The sequence below is a fragment of the Pieris brassicae genome, chromosome 3 (assembly GCF_905147105.1).
Source record: "Pieris brassicae chromosome 3, ilPieBrab1.1, whole genome shotgun sequence".
Lineage (NCBI taxonomy): Eukaryota > Metazoa > Arthropoda > Insecta > Lepidoptera > Pieridae > Pieris > Pieris brassicae.
This window is the reverse complement of record NC_059667.1, coordinates 2,401,897-2,419,890: the sequence shown is the minus strand read 5'-3', so window position 1 is coordinate 2,419,890 and position 17,994 is coordinate 2,401,897. Positions and strand designations below refer to the sequence as shown.

The following is a 17,994-nucleotide window of genomic DNA, read 5'->3' as shown; positions in this document are numbered from 1 at the left end:
GGATAATATCACGCAAAAAAACTACTTACTATAAACTCACCAAATATGAAAGAATTGAATACTTTATTTTCACTACAGCTACAACACATCGAGAGGGTATGTCTTATACCAAGAATTATGTGTGTTATGACAAAAGTCCAAATATATTTATTAATTTAGATAAATTAAAGTTTACCTACTAGTTATCAGGCGTAGAATAGGTTAGAGGATGCGCCTATCTTTCATCTCACTAACATATTTTGTTTTACAAAATAGTTTTAAGCATCTTACTTGCCTTCAAGGTCAATCTCATGCAGAGATTTCCAGTCTTCTTCTTTAGTGTGTCAAGGCAAATATATGCCTTAACCATATAGTCGGATGCCTTTAGTGTGATTTACGTGTACACCACTTTAGCAATTCACATCACATTCTTACATAGTAAGCAAATTTTACTACGTATATTTTTAACATTAATAACAAATATTAGCTTGCGCTTTTTAAAAGAACAAACAAATTACACTAATAAAAATTAAAATGAGTTTTATTCATAACCAGTACTTGATCGCAAACATGAAAACTGGATGTTAGTCGAACACGCGAGTTTAAACTGCGATTTCAAACAATTTTGCATACAAATCATCGACATTCAATGTAATACATTTATTTTTTTAGAAGCTTTGTTTTAATAATACGATTATTACTTATATTATTCCCGACATATTTTCATACATAGCCTGAACCTTGTTCCTGCTAACGGTTTGACGGAATTCTGTTCAACTCATAGTCTAAACATATAAAGTTTAAATTTTATACAATGAAGTCACTTCCGTTGAACACTATTCCCTCACTAGTATTGTAGAATGTTAGTGTTGAATCTTAGGACTCCATCCGTGGACCTATTCAATATTACCACGTCAGACAATTTATGAAAATTGCTGAAAATTCTTTACAGTGTATAAGACATTTTCTTTTGCGAATCGTAGAATTGACTTAGTACAGTATCCACCGCAACCAATCCTAGGTATCCACCTATCTCCAGTTTAAAAAATTGCGTTAGGTAGGCGTAGGTTGGCAACGTATTCATTGACATTATATGTGTCCGTAGGCTACAGAACTTACTTTTGTATTAACAAATAAATTAGCCATCTAATTTTCTAAGGGGGGGGGGGTGATTACGTTAACATTCTTTACATTTTTACACATTGTCTATGCTTGTAAACAATTTTTAACATCACCTCAGATATCGGTTTATCAATTCATTTATGTTGAATAAAACAAGGCAATCTATGTTCACAAGTTTTAAGGTGAGAACGTGCTTGATTTTAATCACGTCTCAGTTCTTGCCTTAGAGGTGTGGAACCGACGCTGCTATTAGTCAAGCCCTTTGCTCTCGACTGCACAATTATAACTCACAATGTCTAAAAAGAACTTGCGACAAAGAGATTTCTGTGTTTCTTGTTACAATATATCTACTTTTATATCGCATAACCTAACTGAGAAAGTGTTTTGTTTAAAATCTGCTTCATAGGGAAGAAGTTAGAGTCGCGTTATAAATATTAACCACACAGAAAAATAAGTTTACAGTGGAGGGGTTTTTGGTATATTTTTATCCACATAAACAATGTTACTAAATTGTATTGATGAAAAAAAATGTAATATAATATTCATATTTTTTTAACTTCTGTACTAAACTGAACTAAACTAAAAATACATGTAAACTTTCATATAAGATTAATATTATTTTCTATAGAACCAGTATTTAAGAATCCCTTTGGTCATTTAAGTTCCCGCTTAAAGTGTAGATAAAATTTTGCCGAATTCAAGAACAATATTCGGCACAGACAAGGCCGTGGAGCCAAGGTTGTACTTGAAACTCGAATTGTACTAAAATAATATTCAATGACAAAGAAAATTCAAAAATACAATACGCCTGAAGATAAAACATTTTACAAAAGTTTTAAAATTCTTAAAACTGAAGAATGGGCCGAGAAACTTTTGTTACATCTTAAAATACCTTAAATTAAACATAAAAGATTTAATTCTCATACAACCTCGCCGTATAATATGAGCCATTGTTCTATCAAGATAATATTTTACAATAATATTAGATGAATACTATTTTAAAATAATATTTATTCAAATTTATTTTGAAGTAAGTTTTAGACGATACGAAGCTTCTAAATATTAATCTTGATGTTTCACTATTACGTATTAGTTAATACGACTAGGACAATACATACCGCCTACACCAGCGTACATACAGCAGTGAGAAACAAATATCCGGTTCATCCAGAATACTTAATTGATTGATACTTGATTCCCAGGATTTTTGACTGGTTTTTAGGCAAATAAAATACTTATAATAGATATGCAGAAACCCGTCTGTATATATCTCGTCATATATACATATCTACTTTTCCTTGCTTTCGGACTAAAATATATGTAATGAAAACTACTTGGAATAAAAGACAACACAGACATTTTGTTTAAAGTCTTGACGAGTTTGTATTGAACTGTAAGTCATGAATTATGTCTGTCTTTATAAGTCCACTTAAAATGTTGCAAGTTAGACTTGTATGCAATAAACTGCGGATGGTATAAACTTGAGAAGTATTTTTAAAATTCCTTTATAATATTTAAAGAGCTTTATTTCTCATCACAAAAAAACATGTGTGCGTACTTGTACACGCGTTACAAGTTAAATAAAGTCTATTGAAATATCAGAAAAAAGATTTCTACGTAATTAAAGAAATCGTTTTTTTATATATTCACTGCAAACTTAAAGGTGTCGGTTTTTCGTGACGGTGTGAGGGTGTCGGTTTTTTGTGACGGTGTGAGGGTGTCGGTTTTTTGTGACGGTATGCATCGTACAAATTTACTCTCATTTTCCCCTAAAGCGCTAAAAGAAGTATAACGTAAAAAAAATACATGAGACACTTAATATATATACGAACGAGATACACGTCATCATCAGCCGTCCCAACTTCAGTCTCATTCTCAAATCTAATGCCATTTTGAACTGGTTCAAGGCGGATTACGGATTTTAGACGGTAATTTATTAAATAATTGCACACCCTCATACTTAATATACTTCTTTAAATAAGTTGTACGCGGCTTCGGCAAGATTAACAAACTGGCTCGGAGTATATTGCGTGTAGTGGTGGTGTGTGATTTTTTATTAAATGATAAGCTACTATGAGAGACTTATTTAATTTGTTTTAAATTAAGATACAAGTTCTTTAAACACATACTTGTTTAATCGTTATTAATTTGGTTTCTTGGTTTTATTAGTCTTGGTAAAAAAATTATATCTAAATAGTGCCTTTATTCATTTATTTTGTATATTAAAAATTTGTTTTTGCATGCTGAAGTTTGAAGTAGATATTTCATATATCTTGTATTTTTCTATATATTAATTTTACCTTTGACCGTGTCCCTTGTATAGTATATTGTGCTTGAACTACTTTATTTGTGGAATCTTTTTTCAGTTCAACCCATAATTGGTTTTTAAAATGAGTTGCACTAATGACTTCTCCACTTATCCATCTTCTGAGGTAGATTAAGTATCTTCTATGAGAGAACTAAAATAGTCAGTACCCTTAAACAAAAGAAAAAATATATATAAGAGAACATGGAACTTCTAATTATTATCATTTCATTACTTCATTTGAAATAGATACATATATATATATTATATATATATATATATATATATATATATATATATATATATATATTATACATCTTTACATAAACATCGGTTGAATATCGTATCCAATAAAAACGTAACAAAAACACAAACGAATGCGAAAAAAGAATAAAAGCAATCAGCGTGAAGTGGTGAGCCTTTTTATCTGGTACACCGGTCGCGTACGTGACAAATTCGGGTGTCAGTCGCTGCGTGCCACGCGCGTGACCCGCCCAATTGCCGCGTGACACCTCGCGAGACAATAGTGTATTGTCTGGGTATTATATGCTCCAAAATTTGCAGACAAGCAACGGCGGTATTATCGTTAAGATCACAATCTACGGCGAATAGTGTTGGATGGCTAATTGTATGACAAACAAATGAAAACTAATTTTAATTATGGTTAATATTGGAGTTTTTTATACATACGATAGACGATTATCTACAATCGCAGCTGATGTTAAGTGAGTGTGGCCTATTAGAGGTGGCCAGTCTCACTTAACATATACCAACCCATATTAAACTGTTTTGGGAAGATGGTCAAGGAGTATAACTCCATTGCTGTTTTTAGCATTTATATTATTGTACTGTTTCTAAATATAGCCTTCGATTATACAGTTAAGAATATGAGACACCCTGAGGTCGTGTGTTCTAACCTTATTTGTATATAAACTTAATTTTATATTTATATTCACAATAAATAGTTATGTATTTTAAAAAGAGAATACTGAGAGCAGTTGGTCCTACAAATATAACGCATTGAACAACTCAGGAAGGTAATCAGAAAAGCAAATTCAAAAGTTGCATAAAGCGAAAATTTAATCAGTTAATTATGTAATGAAATAAAAAATTTCAATAATAATCATGCAGTGCATTATGATCCAATGATATAATTATCGTTTATATCTCTCATCACTTGAGTGCAATCAATGTAACTCTATAATTCATTCAGAATTTATCAATTTATAAATCAGACTTAAAATTAAAATATCGCGTCTGTGTTTTTCCGGTCTTTAACTGATAATACAAAGTCGATAGATTTTAAATGATTGTAATAAATAAGAAAAGCGTTATTAATCGTTTAAAAAGTGTATTGGTACGCTTTATAAAACAGTTTATACATTTTTATTATCGGCAGTGATGGTTACTTGAGTGGGGACTCTGAAGGTCCCGCGTTCAAATTCCATACACCAATTATTTTTTCTTTCCATCTGTGTATGTTAACTTTTTCGTATGGCGAAGGCAAACAACGAGAAATGGAGAAAACGAAGGAATCACACTTGCCTATAAAATAATCAAAGAACAAGATACAATGGGTGTTTACTTCCATATTATAAGGATGCAAGACAGTATATACATTTAGTCAATATTTGTGAGTATTCGTTCCAATTGAAATTATTCTTGTATTAACTACACACTGGCACCAATCAAAGTAAGTTTTGATACCGACAAGCAAACCTTCGAAGATCAGCTGCAGCTTGTTTGTTGGACACTTGAAGCTCTTAACGTCATTCAGAAAATAATTGTTAACTGCCAATTGTGAAATTAATACTTACTGTATAATATCTGTTTTACGTCAAAATTTAAATTTAAAATTTGACGTAATTTACGTGAATATTCTAGTGCAGCTTCTTCATGGTCTGATCGATTGATCAATAAATAATTTGCAGACTAACAAAATCTGCATAACAGTTTAATACATTTAATTCTCTTAGAAACACTATCATCGAACAAATAACATTGTTTAATAACTTAATAGTGCATTTAGGAGTCGGTAATTTGTTTTTAATTAGCAGTGATTGCCTAGTGGCTTCAGCGTGCTACTCCCATCCCTGAGGTCGTAGGTCGATCGCCGGCTGTGCATTCTTTCTATGTGCCCATTTAACACTCACTCGAACGGTGAAGGAAAATATCGTGAGGAAACCGGTTTGCCTTAAACCAAACAAGTCGACAGCGTACGTCAGGCACAGATGGCTGATCTCCTGCTTGCGCCATTAATTTATTTTTAATGTTTTCAATAATTATACTTAAATATAATTATCCCGTATCACCCCAAAGTACGTCATTCCATAACTAAGTGTTTTTTAAGACAGATTTTGCCGCGCACCACCACTATGTAGAACCAGATACCCACTGAAGTATTTCCGAACCAATTTGACTTAGGGTCCTTCAAGAAAAGAGCGTACCAATTCCTAAAAGGCCGGCAATGCACTTGCGTGCCTTCTGTCAATGTAAGTGTCCTAGCGCCATTTCACTCAACATCAGATGACACCCCTGCCCGTTTACCCGCCAAAAAAAAAAACAACTGAGCGTTTTGTAAGACAATCTTTGCCGCGCACCGTATTTCTGAACCATTTCGACTTCAAACTCTCGAACTCTCAAGGGCTCGCGACTTAGTGTTCCTAGGCTGGTTCATATCCAGGTATTACTTCACATCAGATGAGCCCCCTTCTCATTGCACTTGTTCTATAAAAAAAACAACGCTTTCCCTTCAACAATAGCAGTCCCATTATTTTTAATAAAGTCTAGACCAGTCACAAAATAAGGCTTAGACCTCAACATAAATCTCTGTCACGAGATATCAATCTACTAATGGTTAATAAATTAGTTCTAACATTCAATTATTATACCTACAATTTGGCCTTCAAATGTTCAAGCACCTCGCCTTTACCTTTACATGTACTTTAAATCATCTTTTAAGTTTTGTAACTAAAGCACAACATATTTAAACAAAATATATATTATAACTATTAAGAATGTACTATTGCTAGCAAAATCGAAGAAAAAATACACACTATTGGTTGATGCATTCGTTTAGAACTTACATATTAGAAGTTTAGATGGCAATTCTGTCGCATAACATCTTGTACAGTAAACACAGATTCTTTATTAATTTATATTATCATTAGTACGTATACAGTGTGTGTGTGAATATACATATATATAGAAATACATGAAGTGATCATATACTGGTTCATGATCATCTATTGGGGCTTTTACCTTAGTAGTAATTAATTTACAAAGAAGTTTCACTTCTGACATGTGCAATTACTAAGCACTCACCTTTTTTCAATAAGTTATAGCTGATCATTTCTTTAATTTTATTATCAAATGTGACTAAGCGTGTACGTACGTACGTACGTATTCTATACACGTATTTGTGGTACAACGCACTAAAATATGATTGACATATTTTTGTTTTTGACTCCTTAATTAAAGTAAAACACAAATAATAAAAAAATATACAATATGTCATGTGTTCATGTATTTGATTCTATTAAAGTTTTTGAATGTTAAATACATTTGAAACTTGTACTTCTAATTTTAGCCTTTTGAGAATGCAATCAGAATCTCCTCAGACTTCTAGAAGTCGAGATATATGTCGCTTCGTAAGAATTAGTTCCTAAAATACACTGCACTAACAAGCACACTAACGAACTGTTTCGATTTTCCCGCTTCCATACTGACTGGAGTTTCTCGGGTTCCGATATATTCAAACAGGCTTCTATTGAGATAAATATATTCTGACACATCGTAAATGTCAAATATATAAATGTTAGATAACATTTACATCTTCTTTACCGAATAGCGGGATGGTGTAACAGATAACTTCAGTACCAAATCTGCTAGACATAAAATTAGTTGGCATTTTTGTTAAGAGCAGTGTTGGTAGTTTGGGAGACTCTCAGCCCTGAGTGTGCGTTCATGTGCGGCTGTGGAAAATGGACTTTTCTTTTTGGTACGGTGAAAAATATTGAAGGAAACGACATGCCTTAGCAACTAAATTCGCCGGTGTATTAAAAAAATATCAACAGACACAGAAAACTGAGTCGAAAACCTAGGGTTTTCTGATACTGCTATATCTCTAAGCACTTGATGCCTTATCTATACATATGTTTTACTTGAAAATATCATATATTCACTTATTTGAGATAATTTCCAAAAATAACGTTAAAAAGATAAAGAAAGGGAAACTCTAAATCTTTTTATAATAAATTATGAGTACTATGCTTATTAATTCAGTCAGTGAGTATGAAATAAATCATTAATTATATTGTTACAAAAGCGCCTAACATAAATTTATTGCAATGAACGTAAAATGTATCTACTAATATTTAAAAGCCGACATTTTCTAGAGCGCGCACAGGCTACCGCTTTACACTCAATATTACACTTAACGATCGATGCTGCGGGGCTTAGCTAGTTAGCTTTTAATATATTTAACACAAAATGTTGAATTTTACGTGGGAAATAGTATAAATTTAATTACGATTTTTCACTTTTCAAGATCGTTTTAATTAGGTTGAATTAATGACTGTAAAAATTTAATTTCAAACTAATTGCTCCATTTTTAACTTAATTTATTACTTGTTTGTTTCAGGTAAGTCTGCGGGAATGGTGATTTACTATCGTAGTAATTTAGTTTAGCAACGAGAATTTAAAAAAATATTTTGTTGTTTTGTAATATTTTTGATAGTTTTCATTAGTTTTTAATTTATTTGACTTTGGCTATTTAACCATTATGCTTAATTTTAAATTTATAACTTTTAAAATATTTTTGTGATTTCCATCATCTTGCTCACACTGAAAATCTTTTATAATGAAATGATTGCTTTAAGATTAGACAAACCTCTCGCACACACACGCTAGTAAGCCTTCAGCCTTTCATGAATACAGTTATTCTAGGAATCAAATATAGTAACCCTGGGTAAAAGTACCAATGCGCTGATATTTCAGCGATTTTAAAAGCAGTTGAGGAATACAATCCCTGACCGTGGCGGAAAATGATTAGGACAAAAACGCTATAGACGGAGTCGGCATTAAACGCCTTGCCCTCGCTTAAAAGCAGGCGTTGTTTTACCATACATCAACAATCATAATTATAATATTATTAAGCCTATACTGCTGACACCCAGTACTATATATATAAACATTTGTTTTAGTTACATAACCTACCATAATCTTACACAACAACCGGTTTTAGTGATCAGCGTATCCCTTGACAATTAGGCCTCTTCCAGCTGCTCCCATTATTTTCTAATGTTAGTTCTTCTTGTCCAAGTTGTGCCTTATATTCCCTTTATATCGTCTGGCTTTGTTTTTCGTTTTCTAGTGGTTGCCATTGTTCTGGAAGCGTTTCCAATTATATGTTGCAATGTAATCAACTTTATTTTGGTGGCATCTGTCAAGTGTTGTCCGAATGGTAATTAATTTTCAGGAATCAGTTTGAGCATTCGTTCTCCACGTTTTGCTTCTCTGGCTAAATCCGAAGATGTCTATGATGTTATTTCGCCAGGAGGTCGCCATCATTAAATACGTGATACAAAATAAAATATTAAGTCAGCATTCTTTTTCCCTATAAAAATCAGTAAAAAACACTTTTATATGATTTTCTTTAGCCCATAAGTACTCTTGTTACAACACCGTGTATATCAGCTAATATTTAACATCTATTTACTGATAACCACCATAAATACCAGATGCAATAATATAGTTCGAAACACGGTCATTCTAAACAGTTACCACGCTCAAACTTCGACTAAACATGCAAAACCATTTTGCGATCTAACAAATTGCACACACCAACCTATAATAACTACAAAATATGCACAAAATTTATATTCCTGCAGTGTAATAGCAAGAGTTTTATAACTTATGGCCACGAATTTAAAACTATTTTGCGGTTTAAGTAGCATTATGGCCATCAGATTGAAAGCTATTCTCATTTTATGAAGGCTTTGTTTTTGCGATTGTTAATCACGAAAATTACTTTGAAAAACATTGGATAAGAAATAGGAATAATGGGTTAAAGAAATTGATTTAAATTGTTCCAATAAAACCTTACCTTGTCTTCAGATGGTTCAACGGTCTATTTCATAAGGAAAATATCAAATTATCAGCCAGTCTTTAATGACAACGACATAGTGCTGTTCTAACTCCGATGGAAGGTCCATGTTTCGAAGAAACGCGAAGAGTTGGATCTTCGTTACACAAACTTGTAGTAGTTGCTTGGAAGTAATATCACATTATTAGTGAAAAATAAATTACAAGCATATAAACAAGTCCTGGTGTCCAGCTTTGGGGCTGTGCCAGTATAAGCACATTTGTAATTACCTAACGATTCCAAAACAAAGTTGTAAGACGAATGCTCCCTAGTATGTTTGTTATGCCACGGGCCAACCTCACCATCACGGGCCTAGTAAGAAGGTTGAAGAGGAATAACCCAAAAATCTTCTTCTTGTTCGAGAGTTCTTGTTAAGCGCTTAACAGTTGTAAGTGGAAAAAATAGAACACAAGAACAGAGTGACTTCACCTCAATAGAGACTATAAGATGTGTTATCGGACACTTTCGTTTGTGAATCTTCATAAGTAAATTAGGTTAGACTTAAATAACTTATTAGTCTTCAGTTAGGCTATAATGTGACCTATGTTATTATACTTAGTTAGTAGACACTTAGTCCATAGATTTATTTATGTATCCGCTCGTTTGTTATACACGCGTATTAGACAATTAATTGAAAATTCTGAGGCCTGTATAATATGCAAATTTACTACTTTATTTACATAACATCATAAGTGGTTTTTAACACTCGTAGTCTGCGAGACATATCAAAAGATAATGATTTGTATTATATTTAGAGCATATTGAAATTTTGTATACTACATTTGGATTTATATCCGTCAATAAAGTAGTAAGAAACAAAATTTTAAACTCAAATACAACAACAAATACCAGATAAGATAATATTTGTGTTCACTCTATTATCTTAATGGACATAACCTTTCAACTTAAAATATTATCTGTACAAAGTTATCGCTTTGTTATTAATGAAGTAATTTCAAAGAATATCGTATGTACCAATTTCAAAAAGTATATAAATGTATAAAATTGAAATACCAGTGTTTTGAATTTAGTTAAATAAACTTTTTGTATATCTATTTTATTACCTTAACAAATTAAATTTTAAACTATTAGTAACAAATATTCACTAGTTTTAACATTTATATTTAATAATATTATTACTATCACTATTTGACCATTTTGTAACATTCCTTTTTGGCGTATTTTACAATTATTTCAAATCATAATTTTATCAAAACAACGCAATAAAATAAATGCTTGTCACAAAGTTACATATTATACAAATAAAAAAAAAACTTCTTACAATATATGTTAACCATAAATGAGCCGTTATTAATGTCTCTGGTTTTAATATTTTTTTTAAATTTTCTTTAATACTTATTCTAAATAAATTTACACTGCAACAAAGATAGATAACCACCACGGTGGTTTAGATAACCATGACTTTAATTTGTCTCTGGGTGGCAAAAACCCTGAATCTTTTTTTGGTTCTGGCATCTTAGAATATTCCATTAATGTGAGACAATTTATTTTTGATCTGAGTCGATGATCTTTTGTTACAATTTCAACTTCACATTCCATATTATTGGGATTTGGCGGTGGACCTTTTATAGTTAAAGGATCTTTCAACTGTGTTGTTGTCGTTGTTGTACATGTTGAATTTGTAAAAACATTATTTGTGTTTGGCGGTGGAATTGTAGTTGAATAATTTAAATTAGTTATTGTTTTATTTACGGATGGATTAATTGTTGATGCACTTGAGGCAGATGATTCGGTGGAAGTTATTACATTTTGCGTCACATTACTTGTTGGTGTAGTGGAATTCCCTGCAGTTGAATATGAAGGGGTGGTTGATTCACTTATATTTTTGAGTTCAGTTGTGCTAATTGAAGTATTATTCTCCTTGATAGGAATTGTTTCTGTCGAAGTTGTAAAATTCTGGGAAAGTAAACTGGGTGTTGTTACATTTGTAGTTGCAAATGTTGATGTAAGCGTTTCTGTCTGATTAGCTTTATTAAAACTTGTATTTACAGGAATTACGGATAAAGGAGTAGCTTCAGTTGTTGAAGTGGACACAGATGTTAAGTTAGCTTCTGTCGACATTTTATTAGATACTGTTATATTTTGGCATACTGTATTCTCTATACGAACTGTTTCTTGACGTACTTTTTTACTACCTTCAGTAAATGTTGATACAATCTCACAAGGTATTTTTAGCTCTTCAATTTTACCGTTTTCTTTTACTCGTAAAAGACAATGAGCTTCTTCGTTGCTTTTAACAGAGGGGCGATAAGATGAACCAGTTCCAGAGTCATATCTTCTCCTATAGTAGTCGTCATAATAATAATGATCATGGTAATGTGTATGAGAGCGTCCTAAATTATACAGTGTTAATCCAGTTAATAGGTTATTATAACGACTTCCAGAATCTCTATACTGTGTGATATAAATATGTTGAGGAGAGGTATAGTAAGTTGGCACATAAACATGACTTCCATAAGAACCACTATTATATGACGAGCCTATATATGTCGGTTTGTATCCAGAATGAGAATTAGATATGGTACTTGGATGGGTTTGTGGAGGTTTATTATACTGTGTATTCGGATATGGTGGAGCTGTAGGATGATAACCTGTGTTAGATGTTGACAGACCAGTTGATACAGGGCGGCTGTTCGTACCAGAGAGTCCTGTTGAAAAAGGATATTTACTACCTCCAGACCCAGAGAGTCCAGTAGAGACTGGGTATTTACTTCCACTTCCTGTATTTGTTGAAAACTGCTGATTTCCTGATAATCCGGTTGATGCTGGATATTTACTACTTGCTCCCGATCCAGATAGACCGTTTGATGCTGGATATTTACTCCCACTTCCTGAACCAGATAGACCGATTGACGACGGATAACTTACTCCAGAGTGGCTATTAGAGCTGGAACCAGAGAGGCCACCTGACCATGGGTAGCTGGAGCCTGTGTTTCCTAAAACAGTTTATGCGTTTTATTCGATCAACATAGAGTGATAAGAGTAAATATTAAATGTGGATTTTTCTTAAAACAAAGTTCAGGTTTAACATAGTGCCAGTAATTATAACACTATATATAAATGATATTTTATGAAATTATACTATCTTAAACATTAAGTTTCAAGTATAATCTTGTTAATCGTACTAAATATAAACTTATGTGCCCCAATAAATATTTTAATTCGAGACAAAACAAGAAACGGACATACATTTTCAAGACAAGCATATGATCATTTCCCCAGACCTTAACAGAAATTTGCTTCCAAAGCCGGAATCAGAAACCAATGATGTATATATTGATATTATTTTAAATGCGTCCAAAATTGTATTCAGCCCTAATATATGTATTTTACCCAAATGATACGACTGAGTGCTAGAATTTTTAAGACAATTTTCCAGGGCATTCAAAAAAAATTTACTTCTATCTTTATAAAAATATCTTATATTAGGTTGTATTTCGACATTTGTTTTAGTTTCTGATAAATTACAAATTTTTAATGGAGCGAAAAAAGTGCGATTTCAAGAATGTTCTGTACCTCTGCCTGACACTGATGGATAGCTGGATCTGCTAGATCCAGAGCCTGACAATCCAATTGATGATGGATAGCCATGTGAACTGGATCCAAATCCTGAGTGACCCGAAGATGAAGAGTAACTGGAGCCCGAGCTTGGTTTGCTAGAACCCCATCCCCAAGACGATCTCCCAGAACTACTCTTTCCCCACGATCTTCCAGAACTGGAGCTTCTAGAGCCACCACTGCGTCCATACTTTCCACTTACAGTATTTAAAGCGACACTTAGTATTAATAGGCACAACAAATACTTGTTGGCCATTATACACGCACTCTCGCGAGTGATAAAACTATGACTGATATGTTTATAACGCGGAGTACTATGACGCCGTTACCACAGGTCAAAGAGGAGAAGAATGTCACAATTCCAAGTAAACATTGTTTGGGGAAAACGATCATTATATTACTTAGAATTGGAAATAACATTGCGTCCACTCATTAAACGGTAATAACATGACAAACAACGTGGCTGTTAATCACATCTCATTAGTGGTACAATCCGGAAAAAGAATTCGCGTTCTTGTCAAATTTATCACGTATGACATCAGTATCAAGTGCTTAACTTTAAATATTTATGTCGTTTTAAAATTTATAAAATACTTGATTGCACAACTTAAAATGCTTATTTAAAAAACTAAAAGAATAAAACAATTGTGTGTGGCTAATCCTACTATATTTTTGTTATTTAATTGAATTTTATAATGTTCTTTATATGTTTCGATATAGACGATTCTTTGGGGGCGTTGTATAAATGTTTCTTTCTAATTATATTAACTGTACTTCTTTCGTTGCATTTTTTGATACGTATAAAGGAATCTGTCACTTGTACAAATAATAATCTACCGATATCATTATTAAAAATTGACTGTAAGGAATTATTCAATGTCTAATTAAAACATCAAAGAATATTTAAGTCACGTCAAGTGTAAGCAGATTACACGGCGCTAATTAAGGTGAGGCTAATTATAACGGTCCTTGATATCAATATCTCAACAGAATATTATATTGGACTTAGAAGATATCTGATTCAAAGCTTATTAAGAACGCTTTGATCTTGGATACCTTACAAACTGGCTACGCACTGCTGATAGACCGAGATTTCAGAGATTCAATACATAATTTTTGTAAGTAATTTAATAATGTTCTCTTAGTACATACATTGGCATAATCCCATGCTTCCTGTAGATAACAAGTGTAACGTATCTAGCTACAAACCTGTTGGGTTTATGTTTTAAAAACAATAATTGTATTAATAAGTTAATTAAGATACATTGAAAATTTAAAACAATTGGACTCAATTATATGAAAATTTGCATTGGATATCCTGCTTGTACAACGAAGCTGAATTCAATACTTGCTCCAGATATTTAAGAAAATCTATATGGTACAAAAGGGTTATAAAAGCTTAGAAATCCTAAATCATAAAATGAATTACTAAATAATAAAAAAAGGTAAGCGCGTACCTATTCTTAAAAGGCCGGCAACGCACTCGCGACCCCTCAGGCACTGAAAGTGTCCATGGGTGACGGTATCGCTTACCATCAGATGAACCTCATGGCCTGTAATAAATACACATTTCAAACTCACAAATACACAGTATTTACAATATTCTACATAGTAGTAATAATGTAAATTTAATAATCAGTAAATAAAAACAAATTTAAAAAGTTTAGTCCCTGTGGCAGTGATATTTATTTGGTTTGCGATTCTTATTCGTTGGTCGAGGCAAGAACCAGCTCTGGGGCTATCTACCAATATCTTACTTAAATCTTTAGTTGGCGCCTGTGCACATGACCCCACGGCCCAAGAGTCACTACTCCTAGAAGAACAAAGCCTCAGGGATGAGTGACGCACACCAAGGTTCCGACTGCCTGCCTTTTCTGTAAGCTCAAAGTGAAGCTTTTTACATTTGAAAGCTATCTAGCATGATATATTTCCTCCTAACCTTACCTTACAATCTTAAAGTTATACAAAAACCATATTTCATTAGCAAAGAAATCATTCCACTGCTTTCCGTATTTTCACGCATGACTTTCCTAAAGAGTGAAATTCTATTAACTTCCGTTTACAGTGAACAGAAAAATAACGGATACCATCAAAAGGCGAACGAAATTAAGTGTCAAAAGCAGTACATAAATCTTATCAGGGCGCACTCGGGTCGTGATTTTAAACAATCACGTGGTTAGTGACAAGAAATCGGTTAATATGTTTCTTGTGTGGCTTTTATTTTACGATTTTTACTACCTGGATGATATTTTATTTACAACTTTCTATAGGTCTGAATTTAAACTAACACAATCCCAATGACTATAGAGGGTTTTGGCCGCAGATTTATGTATGTACTTCATAACCTTTTCCCACGGTTAATGTTTGGGTATGGGTCATTCTGATTCCCTCACAATGTTTGTCTTCATATACGCAATAGTACGCACAACTGTGTTTCGAATTACCTCGCAATGAGAGACGTGTGCTAAACTATTGTGCCGAGTGCTTACGATTTATATAAGCTCATAAATGAAACTTTTAAAATAAAGTGCATGGTATATTTCCTGCAATGCTTATTTTATAAGAATTAAACATAACCATTATCTGACGTCAAGACAGAATACAAAATACCATCTGTGTTTTCCAAGGCAGTTTTGCCGCGCACCACCACTATGTGGAACCAGCTTTACACTGAAGTATTTTCGAACCAAAACTACTTAGGGTCCTGTAAGAAAAGAGAGTACCAATTCTTGAAAGACTGGTAACGCACTTGCAATCCTTCTGGCAACGTGAGCCTAGGCGGCGGTATCACTTAACACCAGATAAGCCTCCTACAACACAAAATAAAACACTACAAACTTGCATTTAGTTCACACGTCGCCACATAACTATTCGCCTTCAATATATCACTTCATAACACGGAAAATAATGCACTGATAAAAATATTGAAAAACTCGTTATATCCCCTAAGGTTGTAAATAAAAGGTTAACAAAATAATGTTTTTGCGGTACGAAACTTTTTGAATTAGCTGACGTAGGTTAGGTTTAGTCCCGAGGGTTCCGATAACTCAATGAGGCCTACCTTTATAATCCCAACACGGCTACGATTTTACTATAGAAACCCGTAATGAGAGCTAACCAAATTCGATTTGACATTTTTATTATCATTTCCTTGATTGGGTCGGTCGTTCGCGGATTCGGGTCGGGTGACTGTTGTTTTTGGTGTAATAAAGTTTAGAGATTTAGGAAATCTCAGAGCGCTTTACCTTGTCAAAGGCTTTCTCGTAGTCTATGAAGCAAAAAATGTCAACTGTTTGAGTATCTCTACATTTTTGTACTAAGACATTTAGGGAAAAATGAGCCTCACGACTTCCTACGACAGACCCAAAAACCAATCTGCAAATTATCTCCCAACTGTTCATCACACTAACACGCACTAACACACACTAACTCAGCTGTTTGTTAGAAGGCTAGAGGCGCTGCTACATGAAATGGTGTTCCTATCCAAATGTGACGCAAAGTATCGGGTACCTTCACGTTTGAATATACAACTACTATTGCAACCTTACCACGATAGAGAAATAATTAATAACGAATAAAGTTTGATACATTATAATTTTCGTAAAACATGCCAGATACTACAAAAATATTTTTAGACCTTTAACTAAAGATTACGTCACTTAAAAATACAATAGATTTAAACTAAGAAAACACTTTTTAAACGGATTGAAGATATGTATTATTATTATAAATTTATAATTATTAATAAAATTTTAATTTTTTTCCGACGTTTCGCGTGCTTTACAGCGTGCGTGGTCACATAGCTTCAATCCGTTTAAAATGTGTTTTCTTAATGTGTAAAAGCTATTTTAACAAAAGACAATACTAGATTTAAACTATTTACGGAGGAGTCATATACCTATAAAGACGGTACCTATATCTACAACTAATAATAAAAAGTAATTAAAACATTGGTTGCTTATTCTGTAGAAATCACAATAATGTCTGTGAATTGTTTTTTTCTATAGTAGGAAATTAAAATATTTTTTAAACAAATTGTTTACAATCTTACAAAATATTCATTAAAAATAGATAAAAACGACAAGCTAAATGAACTTCGTACACTCGTGTTACACTCGTAAACATTCTCCAAGTAAAATTTTCTAACACGAAATTTTAATAATATTTCCATTTACAATATTAAAGTAGTGATCTGCTATTCTTATTCTCCCCTAGTATACTCAAGATAATAAAACTTCCACAAACATAAAGATAATATATCTTACAAGGAAAAGGGGTAATGATGAATCGTTTCATCGCATTAGTCTTATGTATACATGTCAATAGTATTGATTAATGTGTCATTCGATACAAAAATAGGCTTTCGTGGATATTCATTTGTTTGCTTTTTTGATTGATGTCTAAATTTAAAAAAAGAATCCGTAAACAATAAATTTCAAATTAAATTTCGCGTTTTCTCAGTTTATTCATAATTCCATTTGTAATGTGCTGGATCGGGGTTTTTTCATAATTTATATTACCCAAAGTGAATAGTAATCAATACAAAGAAAGTTAATTTAAAAAAATATGCCTTCACGTATATCCTTTATCTAAATAGGTCTATATAATGGGTATATATCTTATATTTATATACCTTCTGATTTTTATTACATCTAGTAGCGAATAATTCTTGGTATTTAATTACCTAAATATATTTTATGTTCTTTCTTTAAATATATAGTATATATATACACATATATATAAATACAGTGGCATTACAACCCCTTGAACAAGATATTTCTTTTTCAATTTTGGAGTTAAGACATACCGATCTCCTCATGGTATTTTTATTATCGAAAAATTTAAAACTTTTTTGTATTAGTTT

At 32.5% G+C, this 17,994-nt stretch overlaps 2 protein-coding genes across 2 annotated transcripts in view; one reads left to right on the top strand and one right to left on the bottom strand.

Annotated features, from left to right (window-relative positions):
- LOC123707498 (nephrin) overlaps window positions 1-17,994 on the top strand; it is a 354,939-nt gene that overhangs the window by 139,571 nt on the left and 197,374 nt on the right. The gene's annotated exons all lie outside the window — the stretch shown is intronic.
- On the bottom strand, window positions 10,190-13,442 carry LOC123707497 (flocculation protein FLO11-like). The gene is made up of 2 exons (XM_045657590.1): window positions 13,089-13,442; window positions 10,190-12,508 (listed from the first exon to the last, which is right to left on the bottom strand). Exons 1-2 carry the CDS (start codon window positions 13,384-13,386, stop codon window positions 10,923-10,925), a joined length of 1,884 nt encoding a protein of 627 aa, XP_045513546.1. The 5' UTR covers window positions 13,387-13,442; the 3' UTR covers window positions 10,190-10,922.